This window comes from Chroicocephalus ridibundus, chromosome 1 (genome assembly GCF_963924245.1).
Source record: "Chroicocephalus ridibundus chromosome 1, bChrRid1.1, whole genome shotgun sequence".
Classification (NCBI taxonomy): domain Eukaryota; kingdom Metazoa; phylum Chordata; class Aves; order Charadriiformes; family Laridae; genus Chroicocephalus; species Chroicocephalus ridibundus.
The window spans coordinates 154,082,453-154,109,377 of record NC_086284.1 but is presented as its reverse complement, the minus strand read 5'-3'; the positions used below and the strand labels follow the sequence as shown (position 1 = coordinate 154,109,377).

At 48.0% G+C, this 26,925-nt stretch overlaps 1 protein-coding gene across 6 annotated transcripts in view; it reads left to right on the top strand.

Moving 5' to 3' along the window:
- Positions 1 to 25,130, top strand: part of IQSEC3 (IQ motif and Sec7 domain ArfGEF 3) — a 112,679-nt gene extending 87,549 nt beyond the window's left edge. For 3 of the 6 annotated variants that reach the window (XM_063318943.1, XM_063318983.1, XM_063318976.1), the window contains 9 exons: positions 7,213 to 7,335; positions 8,028 to 8,194; positions 10,284 to 10,423; positions 11,291 to 11,416; positions 12,557 to 12,656; positions 14,722 to 14,883; positions 15,675 to 15,767; positions 16,413 to 16,456; positions 18,698 to 25,130. In XM_063318943.1, coding sequence (XP_063175013.1) covers positions 7,213 to 7,335; positions 8,028 to 8,194; positions 10,284 to 10,423; positions 11,291 to 11,416; positions 12,557 to 12,656; positions 14,722 to 14,883; positions 15,675 to 15,767; positions 16,413 to 16,456; positions 18,698 to 19,135 — 1,393 coding nt within the window. In that variant the 3' untranslated portion in view covers positions 19,136 to 25,130. Of the gene's footprint in view, positions 1 to 7,212; positions 7,336 to 8,027; positions 8,195 to 10,283; positions 10,424 to 11,290; positions 11,417 to 12,556; positions 12,657 to 14,721; positions 14,884 to 15,674; positions 15,768 to 16,412; positions 16,457 to 16,539; positions 16,620 to 18,697 lie in introns of all 6 variants that reach the window. The other 3 variants (XM_063318959.1, XM_063318951.1, XM_063318967.1) reach the window with 3 other exon arrangements.
- Positions 25,131 to 26,925: the final 1,795 nt, after the last annotated feature.

The following is a 26,925-nucleotide window of genomic DNA, read 5'->3' as shown; positions in this document are numbered from 1 at the left end:
TCAGGAGTGCACAGTGGCATTTGGCACTGTGAAGATGATCCCTCTTTACTGCCCACCTAGTAAATGCAAAACCGCAGAGAAGTGCCTTGCTGGTCACAAAGCCTCTTATGTACCCGGGCAGGGGGGGCGAGGGTTAAGCATAGTATGAGGATTGAGCACTTTGGTATGCTATTTTGCCTTCTCGCAGCTGCATGCCCAGTGCCTAAAAGCCCTGAAATTATATTCTCCCTTCCATCCTCCTACTCTATCTTTCAACCTTTAACTGATTTTCTTGGAACCCAGAAAAGGTGTCTGGATAACTCACAAGTAATTATACACGCTAGCCAGAGGAACAAGGGAGAGAGCAGGGGATTTTCAACAGTATCTGACTATACTTGGCACACATCCTTTGATAACACTAAACTGTTCAAGCCTATCTGTTTACAGTGATGCAGTATGTCATTTCTCTTGCAGAAAAGGATTCAGTCTTTAAAAGCAGGATTTATCTCACCTGTTGTTAGCCACTACCAAATTTAGTGTCTTCTATCAATTTATGAATTCCTTTAGTAAATGGAGAGACACAGGTCCCTCTAGACCGTTGTTTTTCTCAATGTGCTAGTTTAAGCTGGACATACAGCTTTTAGGCATTTTATGTTACAGGGGATGTAACATAAAATCATCATACAGATAAATCCCATCTGTAACCAATTTTGAGCCACCAATCCCACATTAACAACCACTCACTGTGATCCAGCCTCTCATGGTAAGATCCAGCCTCTTCTCCGGGAAGTCTGCTTCCACAGCCTGCCCTGCAGCCAGCCGCGAGGAGTCACTGGGGACCTACCCCAGGGTTTCAATGTCTACTGGTCCAGGGAATACAGCTGTAAAGAGGTATCCTGGGCACTGATCTGGTGCTGAGCAGTTTTTATCAAATCTACTTTGCAAGTACTGCTGAAAAGTCATGTTGTTACTTTGAAAAAGCCAGGCCCAAGGCATTAACACGTATTTTTAAAATGAGACATACCATCATTCTTGCATCCTTTCTTCATTCCTTTCTTTTGTATTAGATGCTCAGATGTATTGTTTATTTCTTTATGTACAGTCTTCATTCTGTCTTTATTTGTTGCTTTTGTTCTCCTTCATTCATGCTTCCCTTCACTTTAGTTCATTCTTCCCCTCCACCTGTTTCTGACTCAGGAATTGCTTCCATTTATATTTCATTCATGAAGGGGATAATGTGAGGGAGGCCATGAATGAAGTCGGCTGTGCTGCTGGTACTGGGTGGTTTGTGTTCAGGTCGTGGGACTTGGAAGTGCAGAAGTGGCTGTCCTGGTGCATTTGCTGTCAGAGGAGAAAGGCAGGGATTCAAGCAGAGGAGACACCGTGCTGAGTTGGGGGCTGGTTGGTGTTAGACTGTAAGTTGCTGTTAGACACACTCTCCCTGTGGGTGAGCAGCTCTCCTGTCTTGACAAGTGTGTATTGTCTTCTCGTTCTCTCATGGGAAGTCAGGGGGAGAAAAGCTGCTCTTAGGAGTGTAAGCGCAGAGCTGGGAGCCCAGCAAAGAGACTGTCTCTCAAAGAAGTGTTAGATTCCTCTTGGGCTGTCAGAGTGAACTTGACAGGTTAGCCCAAACTAGCCTCCGTTCCCGTTCTCACTGAGGGCATTACAGAGGATCAATAAGAGACTTGCATTACAGGAGGGTTTGAGCAGCGCAGTGCTGCAGCTTGTGCTGTGGAGCAACAGATAAGGAAGTGATGGAAACAGGACAGAGGGAAGAACGCGTTAGGCAGTTCTGACCTCCTGCTGCAGGCAGAGCTGTGGCACAGATCGAACTTGTGAACAAGTGCAGCTTTCCGCACCAGGCTTGCAAAGGCTGAGGTGCAGCCTTACCATACCTAGGTGCCCAGGGAAATAGTGTTTTCCCTTGTCCCTCGGGGGACAAGGGTTCCCAATGTCCCCTGGAGGGGAGGGTGAAGGCTGGGCAGAGCCCTCCCCTGCACGGCCGGCGTGCCTGAAGAGGGAACAGCTCTCTACCTTGGGAGGTGGTTCTGGTCGAAGTCATAGTACAGTAGGCAATTTCTCACTTAGGAAGGAGTGGATGCCCAAGTGAGTAGCCATGTGAGCTACCAACAACCCTGGGAGGGCAAGTAGGCGTGACTCAGACCCAGAAAAAAACAGGCAATACATGTAGTGCAGCATCCTCCAGAAAGGGAAGACTGGTGTGGGCCGTGGTCTCCATTGTAGAGAATACCCTCACACAGGGAGGGCCTGGAAAGCAGGATTGGGACACATGCCCATGCCCACTGCTGCAAGGAATCAGTGAGTCCTGTTCACTCTTCTTTCTGTGAGCCTCAATTAACATGTGCAGGGCAGCCTCCTCACAAGGAGCTGAGCTCTTCCTCTGCCATCCACCCTAAGCCTCGTTCATCCTTAGAAAGCTCGTAGGGTTAGGGAAGCTGAGAAGAGGGATGTTTTTTATTAATGTCTTTGTGCCTCATGGTTTTAAACTTTCCATCTGGCTGCCTCCCACCTTGCTCCCTCCCTGAGCGCGGTCTGCAGGTTCATTACAGACGCTTTTAGTTGCAGCCCAGCTCTTGCTGCATTGTCACCTGAGCGGAAAAGCTGGAAAATAGGTCATTATGCTTGGGTGAGCAGATCCCAGCCCCACATGATACAGCTGCTTCCTGCCTTCACTGAACCCTTTCGCCACAAGGCTTTTATGCCATGCTTAACCTTGTGCTAAATCCTTGCAGCTCTGATGCCACTATGTCCACCCCCTTTTGGGGGGATCTATGCCCTGCTGCCTAGGAGGCGGCATGGCCACCACAGAGGTTATGGCTCAGCAAAATGATCCAACTAGGAGAGCACCCTTTGGTCCTGGCACCTGGTACCTGGCATGCAATTCTGTGCAGTTGTGAGTTGCCTGTCTGCTGAATGCCTCAGGACAGACCAAGCTCCCCATGTATCCAGGTGACACAAGAGTGTCCAAACTCCACCACCTTATTAGGCAGGGTGTCAGCACTTTTCCTTCAGCAATATGATCCAAACATTGAAAGTCCTACCCCTGCGGGTACTGGTCTGAATGCACCTCTGGATGCACTGTGAGCTCAATTCACATGGCTTGTTACGAGTCTGTGGGGAGGAAGGAGTTGAAACAGGAGGAGATTTTATAAGGTGATTACTCTGCCCCTGCTTCGTTACCCTTCATGCCTCCTGGTGGTCCTGGAATAGGCATCTCAGAGGCGTTCTGCTGTTTGTGGAAAAATGAACTCAGCACTGGTGTTGGTACATGCACAGAAGCTGCTGGTTTATTCTTTTAATGCAGAGAGCCATCCACTCTCACCTCAAGCTTTGTCTCTTACATTGGCAAACCTGGTTGTGGGGAGAGACACCTCCATCATGCATATGGTTACACTGCCTTTTACATTGCAGCTCTGGAGGCTGACAAGGTCAATGTACTTTTTGCAGTATACTTGCCAAGATATCCTATGTCAGCTTCCAGGGTCTCTACCTTGGAAAGAAAAGACCTCTTTGCTCTGGTTTCACAAAGAATAGTTGCATTGCATTTCAGGGGAGCTCTGACATAGGCACCACAGTGCATTCAGAAAGTTAAGAGGAGTCTGTACAGGAATCTGAGGTCAGGTAAGGCAGCCACCTAGAAGAGGAGCAGGAACATGGCAGCCCCATGGCACAAGGCTCTTTGGCTCTTTGAATGGACTTTGCTGTGTCAAATTTGCTTACAAAAAATGTCAGACCACTATGATCCAACCATTCTTTCTACTGTCTGTCTAGCAGCAGAAAGTAGAAGCATACCTCATGGCTCCTCTAGGAGCTATTCCTCAGACCTTTGGCACAAGCTTTGTCAGATAAATCAAATGCAAGCTCAGGCTGACTTTGCTTGCGTCAGACTTTCTTCCTAACCTGTCCTTTCTGCCTGGTCAACTTTTCTCAGGAAGCAGGGTGGGAGGCACCCTTCTTTGGGCCAAGAGACAAATGGAAGAGACTCCCAGGAGTTCATTTTAGAATTTACAAAGCAAACCTGCATCTCTCATTCTGTGAAAGAAACTCTCAAAGGAGAAGCTGAACATAACTCATGTAGCAACGCCTGTTTGAGTTTGAAAAGAGATATAAACAGCTGCCTTGCCCTACTTGTCCTAATAAAGGCTTGATGCTTTCTGTATTAAGGGCATTGACTTTATTATTTGAGATTTGTACAGAAAAGGGACGACATGTTAGAGCAGCCTGTGAGGAGGGGGAAGGATTGATCAATGAGGGAGGGAGCGAAAGATACATGAGTTAGTGCTGGTGGATTGGGGTTACTAGGGTGACCTTAGCAGGTCTCACTGGCATATGCAAAGACTCTGCATTCACACGTCTGGAAGCAGACAGTTACAGCAAAATCATTGGGGTCAACGCTGACAAACATCACGCATTGGAAAAGATTAAAAAATAATAACAAAGGTACAACTGCAGAGGTGGTTGCAGCTGTGAACACGATAACAACTAACCAGAGAAAAACTTTTCTTACTGTCAAAGATAAATTCCAAGAAGAAGAATGCCTTGATGTCAACCCAAGGGACATTTGAGTATAAGTATCAGAAAAATAAAAATAACAAACGAAAGAGGCAGTGGAGGAAGTTTTTTGCTGTTGCCAGAAACCATTTGTGAGTGTTTCTGCAGTCCACGTCTTGGAAAGGAAAAAGAAGATTTCATGTAATATTTCCTATGAAAGCAGCCCCATTGATTCTCTGTCCTTGCACCTTACCAGTTGTTCCTACATTTTGATTATATGGAGTTTGTGCAGGGAAAGAGCCCGCATTTCCTAGTTGAGGTTGTAACAACTTCAACTTTAGAAGGTACTGAACATTCTATGTTCAGCCAGAGCTCTTGGTAAGCTATTGTCTGTGTGTCCCTCCAGTTAAACAATGATATCTCAACTCTTGACTCAACAGGGGAATGGAGAGACATCTCTGAGAATTTGAACCCTGTCTCTCACCCATTTGAGGCATCATGCAATCGATTTTTGTTCTAGCAAGGCTGCACACGGTATTCAGCAGCCTAGCTCACAAAAGACTTCCCAACAGCCTTGAGCAAGCTGCAGCACTATAGAAAAAGACCAACAGACAGATCTCCAGTTTGTCACTTCCAGAAAGGAAGAAGAAGAAACTGATGACAGCACATCCCTTTATTAGCAGAGATTTGTTTAGTAAAATTTCCAGATAATCCTAGGAAATTGAATGATCCAGATGGCAGCTAATCCACTCCCCCTCTCTTTTCCCTGTACTACTACTCATACAGTCCCAGAAAACCTGTTTTGGGGAAAATTTCCTCCTAACCCTAAATTTGGGGTCAGTTTATCCTTTGCAACATGAGAAAGCAAACCAAACACAATGCAGAAGATGAGATAAAAGCGGGGTGAGAGTGGTGGGGAAGAGACAGAATTAGCATCCAAGGTATATAGAAGCAGAAAATATGAAGTCCTTGAATTCTTAATACAATTTTAATGTCCAGGTGGTGCCATATGAGTAAAGATTAGGAAATTAGTAACTTTGTAGTTAAGTAAGGCTTAAGGAAAACAGGATTTTGACACCTGCAAATTTCTTGGTCTGTCAGATAGAATGGCAGCTTTGAGGACTTACTTATTTATGGGAAAGAATAATGGCAGATGGGAAAAGGTAAATGGTACATAACAAAGCCAGTGGAGACTAGATTAATTCAATGTCTGTCTTTGTTAAAATAACTGGTTTTCTAGTGAAGGGACATGCAGAAGGTAATTCTAGACTTCAGCAAAGCATTTGACATGAGAAATTGTTAGTTGAGAGTAGAAGAGAGAGAAATTAGGAGAGGAATCGTAAATGGGGGAGAGAATTGGTTGATGCAGACATTAGTGCCTACATACTCTGCTGAAATGGGAAGTTGGGCCTAAGGGAGGTTATGAGCAGAGTTTTCTGAGTCTAGTCTTTTGATTAATGCTTTCGGTAATGACCTGGACACAAAAAGTAGGAATATGCCAACAAAATGTGCTGAACGTCACATGGGGAAGGTGTTGTCATTACAAATGACCAAAATATCATGCACTAAAAACAATTAGATTATTTGACTAATCCAAACAGCAAGAACTGTAGTAGTAGGTTTTGGAGATTAACAGGAGGACTTTTATAAGCTGAGAATATCTTAGTGGGAAACAAAAGAGGTTTCATCCCCTTCGTTGGGTATCTAAATTGTCTATGAATTACCAGCGTGCAGTGTATCACTGTAAAAGGAAAAGCAACACCGGATGTATGAGGTGAAGGATTTCTACCAGATAACAGGAAAGCACGGCACTGGAGTATGGTGGAAATGGAAAAGATTGTGTGGAATTGGTAGAAATGTATAAAACGAGTATCAGTTTGGACAGAATGAATTGTTGAGGAGTCCTGGTGTTTGACTACATGGGCAGAGTTTTACCCAGCCTTGATGTTACAAGCCGGCTGATGTTGCAGAGTTATTTGTGTAAAACAGCTACCATTTCCTATTTTCTCTGAGCTGTCTCTGATCTTTAAAGACATAACGAACGCTGCTGCTGCAGTGGTTGAGTGGGAGTGAAGAGTGGTGAAGGTGGTGCTGGTTGCAAATGAGGATGTATATTGGACAGAATGGAAGGTGAGGAGAGGACAAGTGCAGGAACAGCCCAGTGAATAGAGATAAGAGAAAGATGGATAAGTGGGTAGTGAACAAGTGCATGTGCTGAGAGCGAGGGAGGAATGGACAATGTGTGAATGATTGCCAGATGATAGGAAAGGGAGAAATAGATGGAGCTATATCTATATTGACATTGGTATTGATATAGGTGTCTAAATATCTATGTCAATATAAATGTCTAGATATCTGTATCTATATAGATACAGATAAATATCAATACATATATGTATGCTTTCTTTGTATATGTATATGTAAATGCTGTATATGTGCTGTATATGGTATAATATATATATCATGGTATATATACATACACACATGCGCATATATATGTATGGTTCGGCACAAGAATTTCTCACCTGCTGTAGAATGCAGGAATCACTTGTCTGAAATTACTGCCCATTTTAAGTATGGTCTGGGCAGCTATAGTGATGTCCCAGGGCCTCTCCCATGGTATTTTCCTTGGGGACTGAGCCTTGGCACTGTGGTGAAGGAGTCTGCCTAGAGTCCTCCGTGGGAAGAGGTGCTGATGAAGGCTGTGTCCCCTTCCCACAGCTGCGTGGTGGACGAGATGGACTTCTCTGGCATGGAGCTGGACGAAGCCCTGCGGAAATTCCAGGCCCACATCCGTGTGCAGGGGGAGGCGCAGAAGGTCGAGCGGCTAATTGAGGCTTTCAGGTAAGAGAATGAGTCCTGCAGCCCCACTGCTGCAATCAGGTGGAAGTATAGAGCACACCCAAGGCATAAAACATGCAGCAGCTGTGGGGCGAATAGCCAGGGACCTCCCTTCCAAAGAAGGTGGTCCTGGAGGTGCCTCTGAAGGCACTCTGTGCCACACACCTCTGTGCCACTGCTGCAGCAGAGACTTGTCATTGTCAGATATTCAGTGGCATGAAGGGCACAAAGGGCCAGAGTGAGGCCAATCCTGACATGTCTGCCAGCAAGGGATTCCCTGTTCAATCCCTGTGACTCACAGGAAGAGCAGCAATGGGGCTTGCAGGGTTGCTCCCTCGATGCATCCAGAGGAGTGGTTTGCCCTTAGCAAGGCAGGCTGGAATAGACATCTCCTATATTACCCTTTCATAGTGACACCAGCCTCAGTAGTCCTCTCCAGTCTTGCTTGGTTTTTTGGTTCCTTAAGACCAAGAGAATGGGTTCCTTAAGACCAAGACCAAGAAGGCTGAAGTTTCAGTCACCTACTTCAGCCATTGGTGGGTAAATCTGCCTTCAGAGAGCAGTCGGGTCCTTCTCATTTGCGTGAGAGGTGGAGTAAAAGGAGGAATTGGATCCACCTGTGATTAAGCCATTGCCACCCTGGAACAGAGGACTTCCATGTTCCGTATTAAATGTGTGCATCCCTCCTGCTGCAGCCAGAGATACTGCATGTGTAACCCAGATGTGGTCCAGCAGTTTCACAACCCGGACACCATCTTCATCTTGGCCTTTGCAATCATCCTCCTCAATACGGACATGTACAGCCCCAACATCAAGCCTGACAGGAAGATGATGCTGGAGGACTTCATTCGCAATCTGAGAGGTGAGGGTCTTGCTTCGATTTTTTTTGCCCTCTTGTTGCTCTAAATTCTGCCTAGGTGAAAGCAGCAAAAACCTAGTGGAGCTGCCTTTCTCCAGGGGTACTGCTGCACCCTGTGAGCTACACATGGAGGGCCCTTTGAGGTGTCTTCTAGAATGCTGGGGAAGGGGAAAATCTAAGCTTTCTGTTCTGCAGAAAGCTGTCTGGCCTTCTCAGAAACCAGCCGTTTTCCTTGAGAGATGGTTTCATCTTTTAATAGATCTCACAGCTTGGATGCAGTCCATTGTATTACATTTTCCTGTTGTTCAGCTCCATCCTTCTTAGACCCTGCTGGATTGTGCTAAACAAGACCTTCCCGTCCTTGCTGCTTTGAATATATGAACACATTTTCCTTCTATTCAGGCTAAATCTTCCCCTTCTTAATTGCTTGCAATTACTTATAGTAACTGTAGGCCTGACAGAGTTCATGCATACATTACCTCTTCACAATTTCTGATACTTCAGTTTCCCAAATCAATTTTCTTCTGTTTTTCAAGGTCAGTCCTTCCCATCTTGGTAATAGGTTGCTAAAAGCACTTTTTCATATGTGGTCACAACATATTCATATATAGAGCCATTGCCTCCTCCTTATTTTCAGATCTGCTAATGCAGCTTCGTATTGTTTGGCCTTTTTGACATCATGTCTAGCCAAATTCTTGTCTAATTTTCCAGCCATGTTCACTCCTAGGTCATCCAAGGTCTGACGTCTTCCAAGTGTCTTTTACTGCACATCTGCAATTCAGATGAAGCTCCCTCAAAGTTTTTCCAGTGTAAATCCCTGTCTAGATTTTGAACTTCTGTGGGTTCTTTGACTTGTTTCTTTGTCATGGCTGCTGTTCAGAAAGTGGTGTCTCAGCCTCCCACACTTTCCCCAATTTGTCATCCACTTCAGACTGATATAACGTGACACTGAGGCCCTCTTTCAAGTTATTTCCTGAGATACTGAATGGGGCTGATATCTGCCATCATTCCCTTTGGTATTACCGCTGGTAGCGCTAACTCAAAAGGGTTTTTTATATTCACTTAGAGTTATTTGAAAATCTGCCACTTCACATCACAATGAATTCAGCCAACGTAAGGATCACTCACCTCTAGTATGTAACACACCACGACTCACTAGAGCAAGTGAATGTCACCCCATTACAGATAAGGGGGGACAGTTCATTCCAGACTCACCTGCAGGCCAGTGCCCAGGTCAGTAGCCTCACCAGCCTGTGTTTGAAAAAAGACCGATTATTCAGGCTATATTTGCAAGGATGTGGATGAAGGAGCCAGGAGATGACAATGCCTCTCCATTCCTCAGCAGTTCCTCACCTGCATCACTCAGGGTGGTACATCTCAGACCAGGGAGCTGGAGGGAAAGCAGAGAAAATCAATACAAAATAACTGAAGGAATTTGGTTCAGAGAAAAGACTGGCAGTTTAATTTGTGGTGTTTGGATCAAGAAAAGGTAAAAGAAAACTTTTCTGTGAGGCTCTGCAAGGGTCAGACAGCAAAATTTGAAGAGTTATCTAAGGAGATGCAAAAGAGGAAAGGGACAGGGCCAAGACAGAGATATCACAGATAGAATAACGGGGAAGCATTACTCCTAGGAGACATCACAGAAGGAAAATGGTGGAGGCCACCAAGCAAACAGGAGAGCTGACGCTTGCATTGGCAGGAAGAGCAGCTGAATCCCGTCATAGATCTCCTCCACATCTAGCACTTCTGATGATGTGAAATCAATGCAGGGGTTGCTGCTGAGTGGCCTAAGATATATGAATGTGAAATTGTGGCTATAAAACCTTAGGGAACACATGGAAAGGAGCCACCATGCAGAGCAATGGAATAATGAAATCTTCTGCATTGGCCTTAGAGATGTCATTTGCTCCTGCTGGTGCATTAGATGTGTTAGAGCAAGAAAGAAGACAGCCTAAAGCGAAGTATTGCTCTTTCCTTTCAGCCTTCCCAGCATTGCACAGTGCAGAGACAGTAGTTACCTGCCAGGGACCATCGGTTCTTCCCTTTCCTTTTCTCCCTGCCTAGCCTGCCCAACATTTTCTGTGTTTGGCAGGGGTGGATGACGGTGCTGACATCCCACGGGAGCTGGTGGTGGGGATCTACGAGAGGATCCAGCAGAAAGAGCTAAAATCCAATGAGGACCATGTGACTTATGTCACCAAAGTGGAGAAGTCCATAGTTGGAATGAAAACGGTAAGCACCCATATCCCCGCTGACACCCACTCACCTCTCTCACACCCACCTCCCTCACTGCCCTCTTTTCTGCCTTTTTCCTCTATGCGCCTACTCCTCTTCTATAATACTTTCCTTGCTTGTATTGATGAATTCACTCCTTTTTCTCCAAACACTTTCTTCCTTGCTATCTCATTCTTTCCTAATTTTGGAGGATCTCCTTGGCCAGAGTTTACAGTATCTAGTGCAGTAATTGTTTGCCCAAGAATCTCACTGCAGGTCCTGCCTGCCAATGCAGGTCTTGCTTGCCAATACTCCAGTGATAGCTCTGCAGTGTTTCAAACTTCCAGGCCTTGTGAGGGTGTAGGAAGCAGAAGGCAAAGTGGTAGAAAACAATTTCCCCCATCTGTCTCTAGTGAGTTCCCAAAGGATTGCTGGGGTTAAGAGACCCCCAAATGCAGAGACAGCTTCTTAGCAGTAACTGATCTCTAGTGCAAAATCATGCATGCTGTTTACCCAAAATGAGCAGAATAATTTCTCAAAGTCCAGAAAACCTGCAAATGTCCAGTGGAGTGAGAGAGGATGAGCAGTCACTCAGTGACTGTAAGCCAGATGTATATGAAGATAGGAGGTGTGAGCAAAAGGGTTGCCTATAACCTGTGCCACTCCTCTGATTTATCCAGATCACAAAGGCATAGGTCTCTCTGCTGTTGCACCATCAGGAAAAGTGATGGTGAGGAGTGGTGGTGAGGAGATGATTTGAGTGGGCAGAGTGGGCAGAATTGGCTCGTGCTGCTGTCACTGGGCAGGGTTGTACAGGCTGAGGGTGGGGGAGACCCACAGTTGCACCTCCCTCAGCCTCTGCATGCTCTTGTGGGTCTTCTGCAGGTTCTGTCCGTGCCCCATCGCCGGCTGGTCTGCTGCAGCCGCTTGTACGAAGTGACTGATGTGAACAAAGTGCAGAAGCAGGCAGCTCACCAGAGGGAAGTTTTTCTCTTCAATGACCTGCTGGTGGTGAGTGTACTCTGGGACTGAAGTGATAAAACTCGCCCTGATTTCAATGAAGAAATCTAAAACCAGTCCACAACATCCATTTCCCCCTTGTCCTGAGGACAGACCATCTCCTGGTCCATCATTATTTTAAGACACAGCTCTGGATCCTTCACTGTTAAAAAACCTACCAAATCTAAAACTCCTCTAACCCTTGAAAAAGCAAACTGTCACCTCCCACAGCCATCCAAGCAATGTCATTGCTCTCTCTCATGCCTTTGCCAGCAGGGAGGTTCATTTCATGAAAGGGAGGTTCATTTCTTTGTCTGTTTGTACTATAGTAGTCAGAGCCCTCCCATGCACTTTAAATCTTTCGTGCCAGACACTTTACAACCACTGCCTTTAACATTGCAAAGGCTGCAGGAGAGTAGATATTACTTACTGGAGTCCCAAATGTGTATAGTACTTTTAAAAGTGTTCTGCCCCAGCAGCCTTGCAACTGAGTTCAGACAGGTACAAGGAGGGCAGAGATACACTGAGACTGGGAGAAGGCCGAACAAGATGGAAGTTCTGCTGAATTTAATGGCAAAATGAAACTGTGGATGTTGCAAATGTAAGGCTAAACCCAAACCCTTTTGCAGGAGCAGAGGACAAGAGAGCTTTCCCCACCTGTTCCTTTGCACCCGTTTGTACAGTTGTGAACCTGGGGGAGCATTCTGCTCTTTGATATCCTTCTACTCCATGGGATAAATCAGATCCATAAGAACCAGTGCTGAGGGAGTGAGGGCAGCACAGCATTCACATATGCTCTTGTTCCCAGCTCTAAGGTATTTCTGACAGGCTTCCCTTCGCCTTTTGATCTGGCCCTTGGTGAAGAGAATTACCCTTGCAAAGTCAGAAATGTGGACATCAAAAAGCCAGCACCCCTGGGAGACAGAGAGCTGAGTGGGCCCCAGGGCTATGCATACAGAATTTCAGAAGTGTTGTTACAAGTGCAGCATGCCAGGCAGCTTTCTGGGCACAGTGCCTGTCAGTCACCCAGTGTTACTCCCATGCACAATTAACAGAGCTTGCAAAAAGCTTTTTTGCTTTGAGCAGTTTGCATTGTTCTTGCCTCACTATTCCCCAGTACCCTGCCCAATGATGCATCTCTCCCTCCAACAGATCCTCAAGCTTTGCCCCAAGAAGAAAAGCTCCTCAACGTACACATTTTGCAAGTCGGTCGGCCTGCTAGGGATGCAGTTCCATCTCTTTGAGAATGAATGTAAGTCCGTTGCTCCTTGGTTGCCTGGTGCAGTTTGTCAGAGAAAAGGAGAAGGAGGGAAGGGCCTGTGTCACCCAGTGTGAGTTTGCATCAGAAGAGAGATTCCATCAGGGTCAATAGTGGAGGGGAGAAAACTGAGGCTTAGTGCTGAGGACATCACTGTGCGGTAAAGTGTGATGAGAAGAGGCTCCTGGTGGCAGGCTGAGGCTCCATCTGGCTTGTCATGGTGGCAGGAAGAGCACTAGTGAGGAGGAATGAGAGAATCAATCCCCATATATATCTCACTGAGCTCTCAGGAACCAACTGTAGGTGGAGAACCTTGTTGACAAAACTGCTGCTGACAGCTTTAGCCCTTCTCCCCTCATGCCCAAAGTCACAACTCCCTCTTCTACCTTTGACATTGACAAAGGCTCAGGTGTTGCTGTCACCTCCCGCACTGTGCCATGCTGTGCTGTGCTGTGCTGTGCTGAAAGCTTCCCAAGACAGAAGCAGAGCCCTTGGAACAGCACCCACCAAAGCATGGCGAGAGGCCAGCCCTAGTCGGCCTGACCTTGATGGTCTGGGAATAGAGCCATGATATGTCATGATTGAGGCTGGTTATGTGGTGGAGGAGTTCCAAAAGCAGGCAGGCTTCCTGCTGGCGCAGGCAGAGGGGCTGCACAGTAGTCCCAGGCAAGCATGGCTGATGCCCACTGGGGTTTTTGTGAGCACCTGCAGAACATGCTGCAAGGAAGGAAGACCGTGGCAGCACTGTGGCTATACTAAGTTTTTTACATCCTCCCTCTACCCTATTGTCAGCATGAGTCACTCTCTCAGTACCCTGCCCTCTGCAGCATGCAGAGGCTTTCACATCCCTATATGTACAAGAGTCATTCACAACAGAGCATCCCCAGGAGACATCATCAGAGCTGGAATCAGGGTATCGTGATGATCCTGGGAGTGCCCAAGGATCTTCTGGCAAAGGCATCCTGTTATGTATCCCCTGCAGAGGCAGAAAAGCAGATGTCCTAAAGAGCTCGTGATCTGAAAAGATGAGACAGACACAGGGTGGGAAAAGGGGCCTGGGACACAAACGGGGGGAGCTGATGTCTGACAGCAAATAGCAGGTTGGTCCTTTGACTTGTTTGGTAAAGACTGATAAAGGAAGAGGGTGGTGAAGGCTGGCATATGCGGGAGCAGTGGAGGAGAAGAGAAAACAGGACAGGGGAAGAGGGAAATTAAATGTAGAGAATGGTGAGAGGGGAAGAGAAAAGGGATTGAAACCACCAGCCATTGAGCAAAAGGTAGAGAAAGTCCAGTCACAAGCGTAGCAAGTTCTCTGCACACTCTTGTTCTCCTGCTTCTGTTGGCTGAATCTCCAGCCACCCCCTCCCTGCACCCAACCTAATCTTTAAAATGCAAGCCCTTTTGTTACGATATTTTCACTCTCTGGGCATGTCCTTTCATTTACATTCCCATGTGTTTTGCCTGTTGGGGAATACTAAGCAGAGATCTACAAACCAACATCTTTCTCTTCACCGTTCTCTCAGCACAGCACAATGAGCTCCCCACCCATGCTGTGCTAACACCCCTGCCGTGTCCTCTGCTAATGGAAGTAGAGACCAGGGAGAAGTCCTGCCACTGTGGATGTTAATGGCTGTTCTGGCTTTCAGTCGAGGAACCAACCTCTCCTGCTGCATCTCCCGCAGGAGAAGAAGTGTTGTTGGCCTCTCATATATACTGTTTACTCCTCCACAGATTCAGAAGGGCTTTACAGTCCTACCTCTGTGCTCAGGTTCCCAAAGCCAATGTTGTACTAAGTGTAACTAAGAGTTAGTGTTTTCTGATTTTGGCAGCACTGTGGTGCTGGTGGCACTTGCCTTGCTGCTTCAGCTTGGCCATTCTGTTCCCTTGGAGGGCTGCAATGCTGCAGGTTCCCACAGTTTGCACTATGACAAACTCTAGGTGTGCCATTCCTTTGGGCTCATGTTGGAAATCCTCTGTCCTGCAGAGGTACCAAAGCAGCCAGCTACTCCAGCAAGAATGCCTAATGCCTCTTTATTTTGTTGACACACCTTCTTTACAGATTACCCCCATGGCATCACACTGGTGACTCCAGTTTCAGGCTCAGAGAAGAAACAGGTACTACACTTCTGTGCTTTGGGTGCTGAGGAAATGCAGAAGTTTGTGGAAGATCTGAAAGAGTCAATAGCAGAAGTGACAGAGCTGGAGCAGATACGAATTGAATGTAAGAGCCTCTAATACAATTCACACTCCAATGCCATCGCACTGCATGTGTCTACAAGGGAGAGAGGGCAAAGGAAATGGGTTCTTCAGGAACAGGGGGAAAGAGGATGAGTAGCACATGTCTGCACAGGATTGTTCTTGTGTTTGCCAATAGGGTAAAAAAGCAGTCAGGCTCTGTGCCTACCTGCCCACGGGAGAAATGGAAGAACTTAAGTACTTATGATGCTTATGAAACAGGGTGTATGATACAGTGGCCTGGAACAGTGAAGCTAGACTGTCAGACCCAGAAGACTCTTCTCCATCCCATACTCCTTTGACTATGCAAATATGATCTGTATGTAGCTGGGAAGTACAAGACAGGTCTGGTAGCCTTAGCAGAGTTATCCTTCATTCCAGGAATGTCTAGGGGACAAGCAGTCTGTATTGTGTCCCTCTGTGGCTTGTCTTACACAGATTAGGTGTCCATGTAGCCTTTGATGGCCTTTCCATGTATAAACTGATGAGCCAAAGTAGCTCAGCATCAGTGATCCCCTCCTATGCAGCAATAACCTATTCTGTATAAATGCAGATCATACATAGAAGGTCGTGTGGAGATATGTAAGTTCCTCCACATGTCAAGCCCTCTCCGGTTTCTTTTTTTTTTCTTGGCTGTTCCTCTCTCCCTCCCTTTTTGACATTCCCTTGTAATTTTCTTGCATTAATTCTCCTTGCTGACTTCCCATATTGTTCCTTCAATATGCTGGTGTCCTCTTCATCCCTCTCCTTATTCACTTCCATATATCTTTCTTGCAGGGGAGCTGGAGAAACAGCAAGGGGCAAAGACTCTCTCATTAAGGACCAATGGAGCCCAGATGGAACTGCAGTCTAAGCAAGGCTCTCCAACAGGTAAGAGGACACCCAGCTTCTCTTGGTCAAGCAGTGCTGCCTTTGCAAATGTGTTCTCATTGATTCCTGCGAGAATAACTGAAAAATTAAATGTTCAGTTTTGTATCCTTTAGCCTTGGGCAAATAGTGGAAATATGAGAATATATGCATTCTTCAAATACCCTAGAAAAGCCATTAAAGTCTGTATCCAGTCTGTAGCCATAACATCTAGCAAAGAGACATTACTGATGGAGCATAGGAAACTGCTGGAGAACCTGGCCCACTTTTTCTTTCCTGAACTGACGCAACACAGTAACTGTGCTATTAACTTCCTCCAGCCTCTTCACCAACACTTTGGACCAGCCTTTTTATATGAAAGGCTTTGTGTCCATTCGTGCCTTGGCTTGTATGCCAGCAAAAATCAAGTGCAGAGGTGAGTGGCTACCAACTCACTAGAATGGCACTGAGATCAGCACCTAAGGATAGGACCCCAAAGGGCCCACTAAGCAGCTAGCAGGTTGCAAGGGGGTCTGGATTTGTTCTTGCAGTCAAGACTCTTGTTAGGTCCTGAACCTCTCCCTTTAGCTTTCCAGTCCACAGTATGAGGGACAGCTCTTGACTAGAGGTACAGACCTCATGAGTGAGATCTTTTGTTTTATTTCAAAGGCAAGAAAGATTTGGGGGAGAAGGTCTCGGACAGCACAGTGGAGGTAAGTAGAGTGCAGAGCAGCTGAGGTAAGTAATTCTCTCTCACTTCAGCTCTTCTCACATTCTCTGTTGTTTCTTTTCTCAGGTTTTAATCAATGCCTCCCCAGCCAGACTGACAATTTTACCAATTTCCAGAGATACAATTAAAAGTTACTGCTAGGACGGGTAATACAACTTTCAAATCCAAACTAAACTTCAAAGCATTTTCAATCCGTTTTTATAACTGTAACATCCCTCATAGACCAAGCTCCCAAACGCTGTAGACTAACCCACCCCACTGCTTATGGGGAGACCGAGAACCCCACTTAAGATTTCTCTGACATGCTAACTCCATGCAGCATCACATGCAAATTCCCCACAGCCCAGCTTTCCTGCACAATCTCTGCAACTCTGTCTCTCCATCCCCCCATGAAGGGGATTAAGCATGGCCATCGTATACCAGAGTCTTTCCCTAGAGCTTCTACCTTCCTAGGTAGGGAGCTTGGCTGTCCTGTGTGCATCTATCTTTGCAGGGATGTCTAGCATCCAGTGGGTTGCCTGTTTCTTCACAGACACCCATACTCCCACTGCCTGTGAGGAAACAGGAAAATGTGATCTTCACACTGAAAATCTTATATACTACTTCCAGCTCTCTCCCTGTCTGGAATATCTCCATTGTCCCGAATTTGCCTTTTTCCAGGGTAGTTCTTTCCCCTCTTGTCATAGTATATTTACTTAAGGAGTCCAGCTTCTCTGTGGGGAGTGGGTGCTGCTTCTTTTACCTGAAGGGCACCCCATTTCCCTGCAGACAGCCCTTTCCTTGGGAAGATGCCTCTCCCAGCCAATTTCCTACTCCTGTTGGGAGGAGTGTTTCCATGTGGAGAATGGCTTCCAGGTGTCCTAATATCATTAGCACGTCATGGCCCAGCAACCAGTTTTTCCTATGGGATGCTCCACTACCTGAACAAATATTGACTCATTATTTTGTCCTGCTGTGCAGTGAGTCTGAGCAACCTCCATGCTTGAGTAGGGACAGACAGCTTATCCTTGTTCCAGCGTGGTGGGAAGCTTGACCACTCCACAGCTTCACCTTCCCAGTTGCTGGCGCTGCTGCCCAACATGCCAGACTATCAGGGCACCCCCACTCTCCCTTCTGCCTGTCTGCACCCCTGCCTAGCTGGAAGTGCCATACCAACCTGCAAGCACTTGTTTTCTACCCAGGGTTTGTCACTTGACTGACATTCTGTTTTGAACCGGCAACTTTGCTCTAGTTTGGGGTCTCCATCAGCCCATATCCTTGCCAGGAGGAACTATAACTTCATCCACCATTCGGGAAGCACCATTTTCCTGCTGCGCTTTCCCCGCTAGGGACCACCAGTCCAGGCCAGCTCCTCCTTTTAAACTGGCTCCCTTCAGTGAGCTCCCTTATTTGACTCCATTATCAGCATCTCTCTGTGGGGACCCTGATGACCTCCTGCTTCCTTTCCCCCTTTCAGCTGCCCAAGTAATACTCTGCCAGCAGAGGAGCATTTCCATTTCTTTGAGATTATCTAATCTGCTGCCATTTCATCATGAATTTCTTTTATCATTGTATGAGCTAGACGGGCATTTTTTCTTTCTTTTTTCTTTTTTTGAAAATCATTTCCTTTCACTGACAAACCATCAAATGGATCAGAGGGAGCTGCCTTTTGCTAGAGTATGTCAGATTTCTGCTTTTTCCTTTATAAACAGATTATCCAGTCATGTGGTGTACCTTCCTACTCAGAAAGGCAGGGAGCTGGGAAAGGCTTGAGTCTCTCTGTCTCTCTCTGTCTCAGATTCAGCTACTGTCATTTTGCTGAAATGTACAACCTCGATTATCTGAAACCTTGCTGTCTGGTTCCCTTCCCCTTTTTGCTGGTGGGGACAAGGGCATGACCTCCAAGGTCTGTTCATTACCATGACAATTCATGGACACCTCCACTCCTAGAATTGATTTGCGTTCCCTGTGCCGTTTGGATAATCAAAATTGCACTGCATTTGGGAACGCCGGCCCTGCCGCCTTTGACGTGATGGAAAGGACAGGGGCACTTAGGCCTAGATGGGGACGATGGGGCTGTTGGAGGGGCTGTGCAGCCAGGGCTTCGCCTGTTCTGTTTTTTTTTAAAGGGGGGAGGGTTTAATGCATGTGAGGCTGACTGGTGGCGGGGGTGCAGGGCAGCCAGTAGCAGCAGATGGGAAAAGTCTTGTAACATTTAATGCTTCTTTGGCTGTTTCTAAACTAGGTGTCAATTCACAACAGGCTTCAAACGTACCAGCACAACTCCGCCCTGGGGCCCGAGAGTGGAATGCAGCCCAGCACGCGTCTTAACATGCCACGGGAGCGGCTGGAGACAGCACTGGTGCCCTCGCACCCCGCCTCGGCGGGGACACTTGTACAGTGCCAGCAGATTGTCAAAGTCATTGTCTTGGACAAGCCGTGCCTCGCTCGAATGGAGCCGGCCCTCAACCAGACTCTGACACGCTACGTCACCTCCGATTCCTGCACCTCCACCCCCTGGCGTGGTGTGGGCAGTGGGCTCCCTGGGACCCCCATGAAGCTGGTCCATCAGCCTCCCCTCCCACCTCCACCACCTCCCTACAACCACCCCCACCAGTATTGCCCCCCTAGCTCCCTGCTTCAGAGGCGCAGGTACTCCAGTGGCTCACGCAGCCTTGTGTAGCCACACCACCAGCACCAAAACAGCACAGACTTCCCCGCTTCCCTTCCCCACCGCCTCCCGGGGACCCTTTCTGCCTACAGAGATCTAGTTTGTGATTTATTTTTTAGTAAAAGAACAAAAGAAAAAAAAAAAAAAAGCCGACTGACCTAACTCTTACCCTGTCTCCCCTCAAGATGATGCTAATTGTGAGGAGCCATCTATAGAAACTGCCGACCTACATGCCCACACATCCTCACACCCTGCCAGCCCTGCTGGCCTCCTGTGCTCGTGCCGTCCCCATGTAGCACTTTGCTGCCCTGTTCCTGAGAGGCTTGATGACCTGCTGCTTTCTAGGCACTGTGTCTTCCGTTTGCTACTCCTTGACCTCCTTCCTCGCCTTGCATTTACCTGGCCATAGATTTGTACCCACCCCAAAACTTCACCAGCCTCGGAGAGAAACGGACTCACCCGTGCCATGGACCGACCTTGGGGCACTCCCGGGGATGGAGTTCCCCCTGCCGCCACTGCTGCTGCCTGCTAAGCTGGAGCTGAGAACTTGTACCACTTGCCATGCTTTCTCCTCATCGCTCTTCAAATATTATCTCCTTGCAGCAGCCGGTTCCAAGCGAGGGAGTGCACGAGTGAAAGAGAGCTCGAGAAGAGGAGAGACTGTCCTGAGCTGCAGTACAACGCAAAGATGGCCTCACTCTGAACACCAAAACTCTTTCTGTTGTTATTTTGGGGCATTGTACCAGAGACCTCTGCTGAGACCTAGCAGACCTCATCACATGTAAATACACCTGTATGGTAGCGTATGTATGGCGCATGCTTACTAAAGGAAACACCAAGCAGTTCTGAGGGAGCAGAAGGGAGGGATTAAGCTCAAGGATCTTTCTGGAATGGATGAGTACTTTTCCAAAGAGATGGCACCAAGAGGTGCCCTCCCACCTCAACACACACACACACACACACACACAAAGATTGTCTTCTCTAGCATAAACCAGACCCACCTCTGTTTTCCTCCTTCTAGCTGGTTTTGTGTTTCCTGCCCACCTGCTTTTTTATATTCTGACAGCAAAGCCAGGTGTTACGTTCACCTTCTAGGGTGGATGTTCTCTTCACTTGGGCTCCTCCTCCTGTGTTAGAGGGAAGGGGCTTTTTGGAGACCACCCACGTGAGATCCCATCTCTATCTCTTGCCTGGCTATACTCTTGCTTCCATCAGCTGTTCCTATAGGAAAGCTGCCCAGATAGCAGACTCCAAGGCCTCGTCTCCTCTCTCCCTCCCTATCCCAACTTCAAAGTGAGGGGTGGGGAAGATCCTAAGATAGGGATGACAGCTCAGCTCCTCTGCGTTAATGGGGACATTGATGTGAAGGAAGATGACATTAAAATGGGCTATGGATGTATTTTTAGACAAAAAAAAAAAAATCTCTTTGAGCAGTAGGGAGGGGAAGGTATTAATTAGCTTAAAGGCTTTGGTCTCACTCACTCACTCTGTCTCCCTTCAAGGCTTAAGAAGATCAACTTTAGGATTTTAAAATAGGACAGAATGCCTTTTAGGGCCTTTATTTTTATTTTATTTTAAGAGGGAAAGAAATGCTCTTCCTTCCCATGCAAGGCTGAGACTTGAGCGCTAGGTGCTGATGACACAGCCGTTGGGTGAGGAGTGGCAGGAGTTGTTGGCAGCAGTAGGGACGTGCAAAATGTCAGGGAAAGGGGGACAGTGAAGACAGAGGCAGGGCTGCGCCAGCGTGCGTACCTCTGGGGCTATTGCCAGTGGCAAAAACCACAGTGCATCAGGGACTGTCTCCCCTCAGTGTTCTTTGGGTGCCTGCTGGCTCTGCTGAAGCGTTCAGATGAAAGAGTTCACGTATCTGACCTGGGCATGAGCCCAGCTGGAGTTAGGGAAGCAGAGAGGGGCTGGGGTGCAGCCCTCCAGGGCAGGAGCCTGCTCGCTTCCAGGTCCCCTTATTTCTGAGCCTGACCCATGTACCCAGGTGTGCCAACAAGTCTCTCTTAAGTTGTTTGCTTTGCTATCTGGAGCAGGGCACTAGGCTGCCACTTCTATATGCAAGAGCAGATGTACTGACCAGGAGCCAACAGGCACGGCCTCAGGGAGGACTGTGGAAGCAGAAGACAGAAAAGATTGTAAGAAAATCCTGAACAGAAGCCCAGTCTCCCTCCAGACTAGAGAATCTTTCTTCTAGCCAGCCGCCCAGGGCAGTGAGGAAGCTCCACATCTCAAAGATGGGCCCAGGGAAAAGTCCTCCCCCCCAGCCAGGGCTCAGCCCCTCACCCCACAGACAACTATGAGGCACAGCTGGCCTGATCTGCAGCTGCCTCCCTCCAACGTGACACCCCGCCGCCTCACGGCAGCCGGGATCTCATCTGACCTGCCCGTAGCTTCCTGGGAAAGCATACGTGTGGCATCTGCCATTGTCCCAACAACATAGCACGTGGCCGACATTTTATTTTTACTCAAAGGTGTGGTATCCAGGAGGCACTGACACTGCCCTTCCTTCTCAGCGGCTACTTTGCTGTCTGAGAGGAACGGCAGTATTTGTTTGTTTGTTTTTTCACAGAGTGCAGTGAGCCACTGAAGATCTCTCTGCGTGTTAAAATAAATAAATTAGATTTTACTTGACATTTAACACGAAGTGACAACAAAGAAAACCTTAAGGTACTTGATGAAATAATTTTTTAGATAAAATATTTATAATAATGTCTATGAAGTTCCTCCAAGAGAGGTTTGCTGCTTTAATAATTGATTGGGAGAGCTACAAGAATGTAAAGAAGGAATAAGGAAGCTTCCATGAGATTCCCTTCTTCCTGATGGATGAAGGACGGAAGTGAGTTAACCGAAGTGCCAAGGTACCTGAGGCACAGCAGTCTCTCAGGGGGAGCTGCCTGCATTTCCCTGACCTTGCAAAGGGTACTGCTGGCCTTGAGCTTTGGACAGAGAAGCAAACGTAGATAACCCTGGCTGTCTTCTAGCCTGCTGGCTACAACATCTTCTGTCAGGTTTAGCTGGAGAGACGCCAAACCACTGTATTCCAGGTTGTCGTGGAGCAGGTTGCTCTAATTTCTGTTGTGTAGCTGAGTCCTTTGGACTTCACTTCAAAATACCAAGCTTTTTTTTTCCATTGAAGGTTTGTCTTGAAGGATGACAAGCACTTTAAAGCATGTCTACACCTCATCTGATCTATTGTATTGTCTGCTCCCACAGCCCTCCCCCACGCAAGCAAGACGTACAGACTCGGTGTAGCTGTAGTACTGTGAATAGACACCCTTGCACACAGACTGATCCTTGACAGGGTGCAGGCTAGAAGGAGCATGTCAGTGACAACCTAATGAAGGACAAAATGTGTACCACAGCTTGCCCATGGGGACCAGCCCAAAGAAAAATCAGCAGCTTTTGACAGCAGTGATTCTGATCACGAACCTAGCACAATCGTTCGGGCGGAGGGATGAGGCAGGAAGCTGCCGCAGAGATTAGATCAACCCAAACGTACCAGTGGCTTTTTGTTGCCAAATTCATATCCTTCTATATTAAAAAAGGAAGGGGGAGAGAGAGAAAAGAGAAACCCAGTAAAAACTATTCTGCAGTGAGTCTCGGGTATTCAGTGGCCAAATAAGAAGGTGGCTCTGCTGGACGGTGGGAGAGAACAAGGTGTTACTGAGGTCTGCAGAGCTGCATTACACACACCGTCAGGCTCTGTCCCGATTCTCTCTTGCTTGTGCTACTGCTGGTCCAGGGAAATTAATCTGTTTACAACAGCAGCAAAGGGACGGAAAAACGCGAGACGGGAGAATCAAGCTTAATGCAAACAATTTGGGTTTAATGCAGTGTTCGCTGCTGTAGTACTTTTAATGCCATAGTCTAGGCCACTCTGGTAGCAACGTCTCCTGCTTTCTGTAAGACCTTCAAAGCATCCCACTGTTCACGTTTTCTCTCCTTCCTGTAGATGAAAGGTGTGGGTATGGTCCACAACCAGAATTTCATCAATACGCAAACTTCTTCACAAAAAGGTACCACCACATTTGGAAGTATTTGAGGGCCTCTGAGCTGTAAGAGTTTGAGTTTTGTTACATGTTTTTCAGAAGGCTCCACCTGCAACTATCTGCACGTGTTTCTGAGGTCTCCAAAACAAATCTGAGCCCTAAATCAAGGAAGCTGCTGCTTGGCAGAGTCTCTGCTTTGAAATGCAAGTTGCTGAGCAAGCTCCTCCATCTCCCACTCCACCAGCTGCCACACTGTGCTGGTGGAGGCTCCAGGGACTGCCAGCAGTGTTTCGTGAGCTAGAGCTGTCCTTGTCCTGCCCGCTCTTTCACAGCCACGCCTGGGACAGCAGCTTGGAAGTCACCCAGCTCTTCAGAACTAGTCACAACCCCATCTGAATGTGTCTTTTTAAAAAAAACTAACAACAGAAGTGTTACCTGTGTGTAGGCTTTTGAAAGCACCTGTCTGTCTGTACCTGTTTCCTGCTGTAAATATCACCAAGAAAAGCTTCCTTTGGGAAAAGTGGTGTGGTCACACCTAGCAAAGAGTCCAAATGGCTAATATTTTGTAACAAAATAACAAAAATAGATCAGAGGTATTTTATCTGTTCGATTAATAGAGTTTTAGAAATTATATTGAGATATGTCACTTGTGCACTAATGTCTTCTTTGCCTCAGCCCCCCCCTCCTGTGCCACAGCGCTCCACCGGCGTGCGCAGGCGCACGGGCGACACACCAAGGCCGCGCTCCCAAGGAGTGCTGGGCATCGTGGCTTCCTGCTGGCCCCGGGGCCAGCCCACTGAGGCTACTGCTGATTTTTCGTGGAATGCAGCAGGAGCTAGCTCAGCGCTCGGGCTCTCTGAGGATCAGACCCAGAGGAAGCCAGGAAGAAATAATCTCGTCCAAGAGATGGCAACTCAATGTGAAGTTCACCCCTGCAGTGAGGCAGAGAGGAAAATGGTGAGGGGGCGGGGGAGAAGGCAAAGCCCTTTGGTGCTGCAGCTCCTTCCTTTCCATCTTGCTGGCACGCAGCAGAGCCGTCCCCAAACCCTCTGCTCACGCCTGTGTAGCTCTGCACCCGCCCTGGGGAAGGAGGCCCGCACGCCCCTGCGAAGCGCAGGCCGCTGCGCGCTCCCGCTGCGGCGAGGGGAGCAACCTCACAAGCCGCACGTGCCAACGCGTGCGTTGGGCGCCAGCTGGCCACAGAGAAACCCCTGCACCCAGAGACATCAGCACATACACTGTGCGTGAACGCGCACACCCTCTGCCAGCACGTGGGACTGTACGGCAGCTAAGATGTAGGCACCTCTACTCTCCCCACAGCTGAACACGCTGTACAAAAATATCAGGCGTGTGCAGCCGTGCACTGCCTGAGCGGGACAGCTGTGCTGGCTGCTCTCACCACCGCGGCACATCTCACAAGCTACGTAGGCTGAGGCTTGGTTAGCATTTGGATGGGAGACACGTAAGGAAAATGACATTTCCCATGCAAATCAGATATACACGCCTATTTACACAAAGCATAACCCCAAGGTTAATGAAACCGACCTTTGCGAAGTTCTGCACAGGGATGAGAGAGATGAGCAGAGACAAACACGTGCGCACAAAGCAAAGCTCTCCTCTGCAATGGAGGGGGGAAGGCAACCTACTTCTTTGCAGCTGAGTCGAATACATGCTGGTTTCAGATTGCTCCTGCTAAAAAAACTCACTGTCTATAGGTTGCAAATTCTTTGCTGGCTTCAAAGAATCTCTTAGACCCCCAGGCCCATGGTGAAACTTGGGAGGACAGAAATCCCTCTGAGAGGCAGACAGGAAATTTCCCAGGAATGCAGAGGCTTCCGTTTATGTTTCTGTGTGCCATGGATATATTATAAATCAGCCCATCCCAAACAGTCATTTTCTAAGATGTTTTGAAACAGGAGTTTATTGGAGAGGTTTCTGCCTGATGTTTAGATCACACACCTGGCTGTAAAGATGAAAGCAATAAAAACAGATTGTCTATATGTGAAATACTACTAACTTGCTCCGATGTGCAGATACTGTTATTAATCGGAAGATGGCCCGTCCCTTTGGGACGGATACCATGTAGTCACATATAGATAGTGCTGGTACAAAGAGATTACAATCCAAAAAGCATATACCGCAACTGTCACATTGTATCTGTACACTGTTGCGTCCATACAGTGCACATAATGTGCAATAACATACACATGGCGTGTTCGGAGTTGAGTTCTCTTTTCCACAGAGAATTTTGAGACGCAGTTTTTCTCTGAAACTTTTAAGACGGGCTTTAAATTAAGTGCATCCCGCAGGGGCTTTGCTGTAAGCGGGTTCCACCCACCCCCTGTCAAGCAAGATGGAGAAGACTTGCCGCTGAACGCAGCGCTACCCAGCCTGCTCTCTCCCGCTTCACCGGCGGCGTCCCTGGGGTCAGATACCCATCCCCAGGCCAACGCGAAGAGCGGAGCCCTCGGGGAGCAGAGCGGCGGCAGGAAGGTTACCGCAAACTTGTCGGGGACGGTGAGGGGCCGGTGCCTGCAACGTCACTGCTGCTTGTGGGGCACAGTGGGCCCCTTTCCACCTCACCTGGGCGACTCAGAAAAGACCGCGCTGGTGCCTCAGGGGTGCCTGGGGCACAGCTGATCGCGGAGTCGGGCTCCACCGTTCCCCACAGATTCAGGTTTGCTGTCACCGCCAGCTGCTGGGGGAGAAGTGCCCCTCTGTACGTCACTGCCCCGATCCTGAGTCTAGCAACCCGCAGTCGTGGCCATACTCCTGCCCGGCCTAAGAAAGGTGGCTGGAAATAAGCAGGTGGCTCAAGGATGAGGATGACTGGTGAGTAAGGCTGTGGGATTTAACCAGTTTAGGAGCTCTGTCACACTTTGCCAGTCTTGGAGCATCTCTCTTGCAGCTGACGAGTGCAACTGAGGTTGAAAGCTGGCTGAGGAGCTGTATTCTCTGCCTTAATTCATACAATCCACGAGCTGGGATTGTTCTCAAGCATTTAGGGTAGGTTCTTATTTTATGCAACACCCGTGCTCCAGCCTTGGGGTGTGACAGTGTGGCACAGTCATCAGTGACTTCTTGAAAACAAGTGTCCCATCTTCCTAAGCCTTTCTGCTCATGAAGAATAGGGTCTCCCAAACAAGTTCATTTAAAAAAAAAAAAAAGGGAGTGGAAGGGGAGAGGGAAGGATCTTCCTCCACAGGACTGCAGGGACAAAGCTGTAGAAGCAAAAACACTTTAGGTGAAATGTGCCCATCCTGATATTCCATGTAAAGCTTCCTATTCCTTCCCAGTATGGAAGGCTTGAACTTTCAGTACATTTCAGCTCCTCATCTCAAATGCGCAGAAGCCTCATGCTGACTACTCAGACTTGCTGATCAAATAGGACTCACACAGTGCCAGCAACAGGAGAAATTTCCTCTCTCCTCTACTCGCACAGCTGCACGCTCAGGATTTCCCTGAGCTGGTGGCCCCCTCTTTGCCACTCTCATGAATTTACAAGTGCTAAATCAGAGAGAACAGGGCAGCCTCCTCCCACACCCCGCTGCAAACTGGTGCCCACCCGCGGGGCGCTAAAGCCGTCCGTGCCCTTCCATTGCCACCTCGTGCCATTTTGCACAGCTGGCTGGGAAAGAGCCAGGTCAGGCCAGGGCGACGTGCGCTGAAAGGCGAAGGCTTTGCAGGGCTCTGCTCAGCCGATGCGCAGCCCGACAGACAGTACGGTACCGGGATGCTCACTCGTCCCACGGCCACCCTCTCGCTGCTGGTAACCCCCCCGCCACAGCTGCCTCCGCAGCCTCCTGC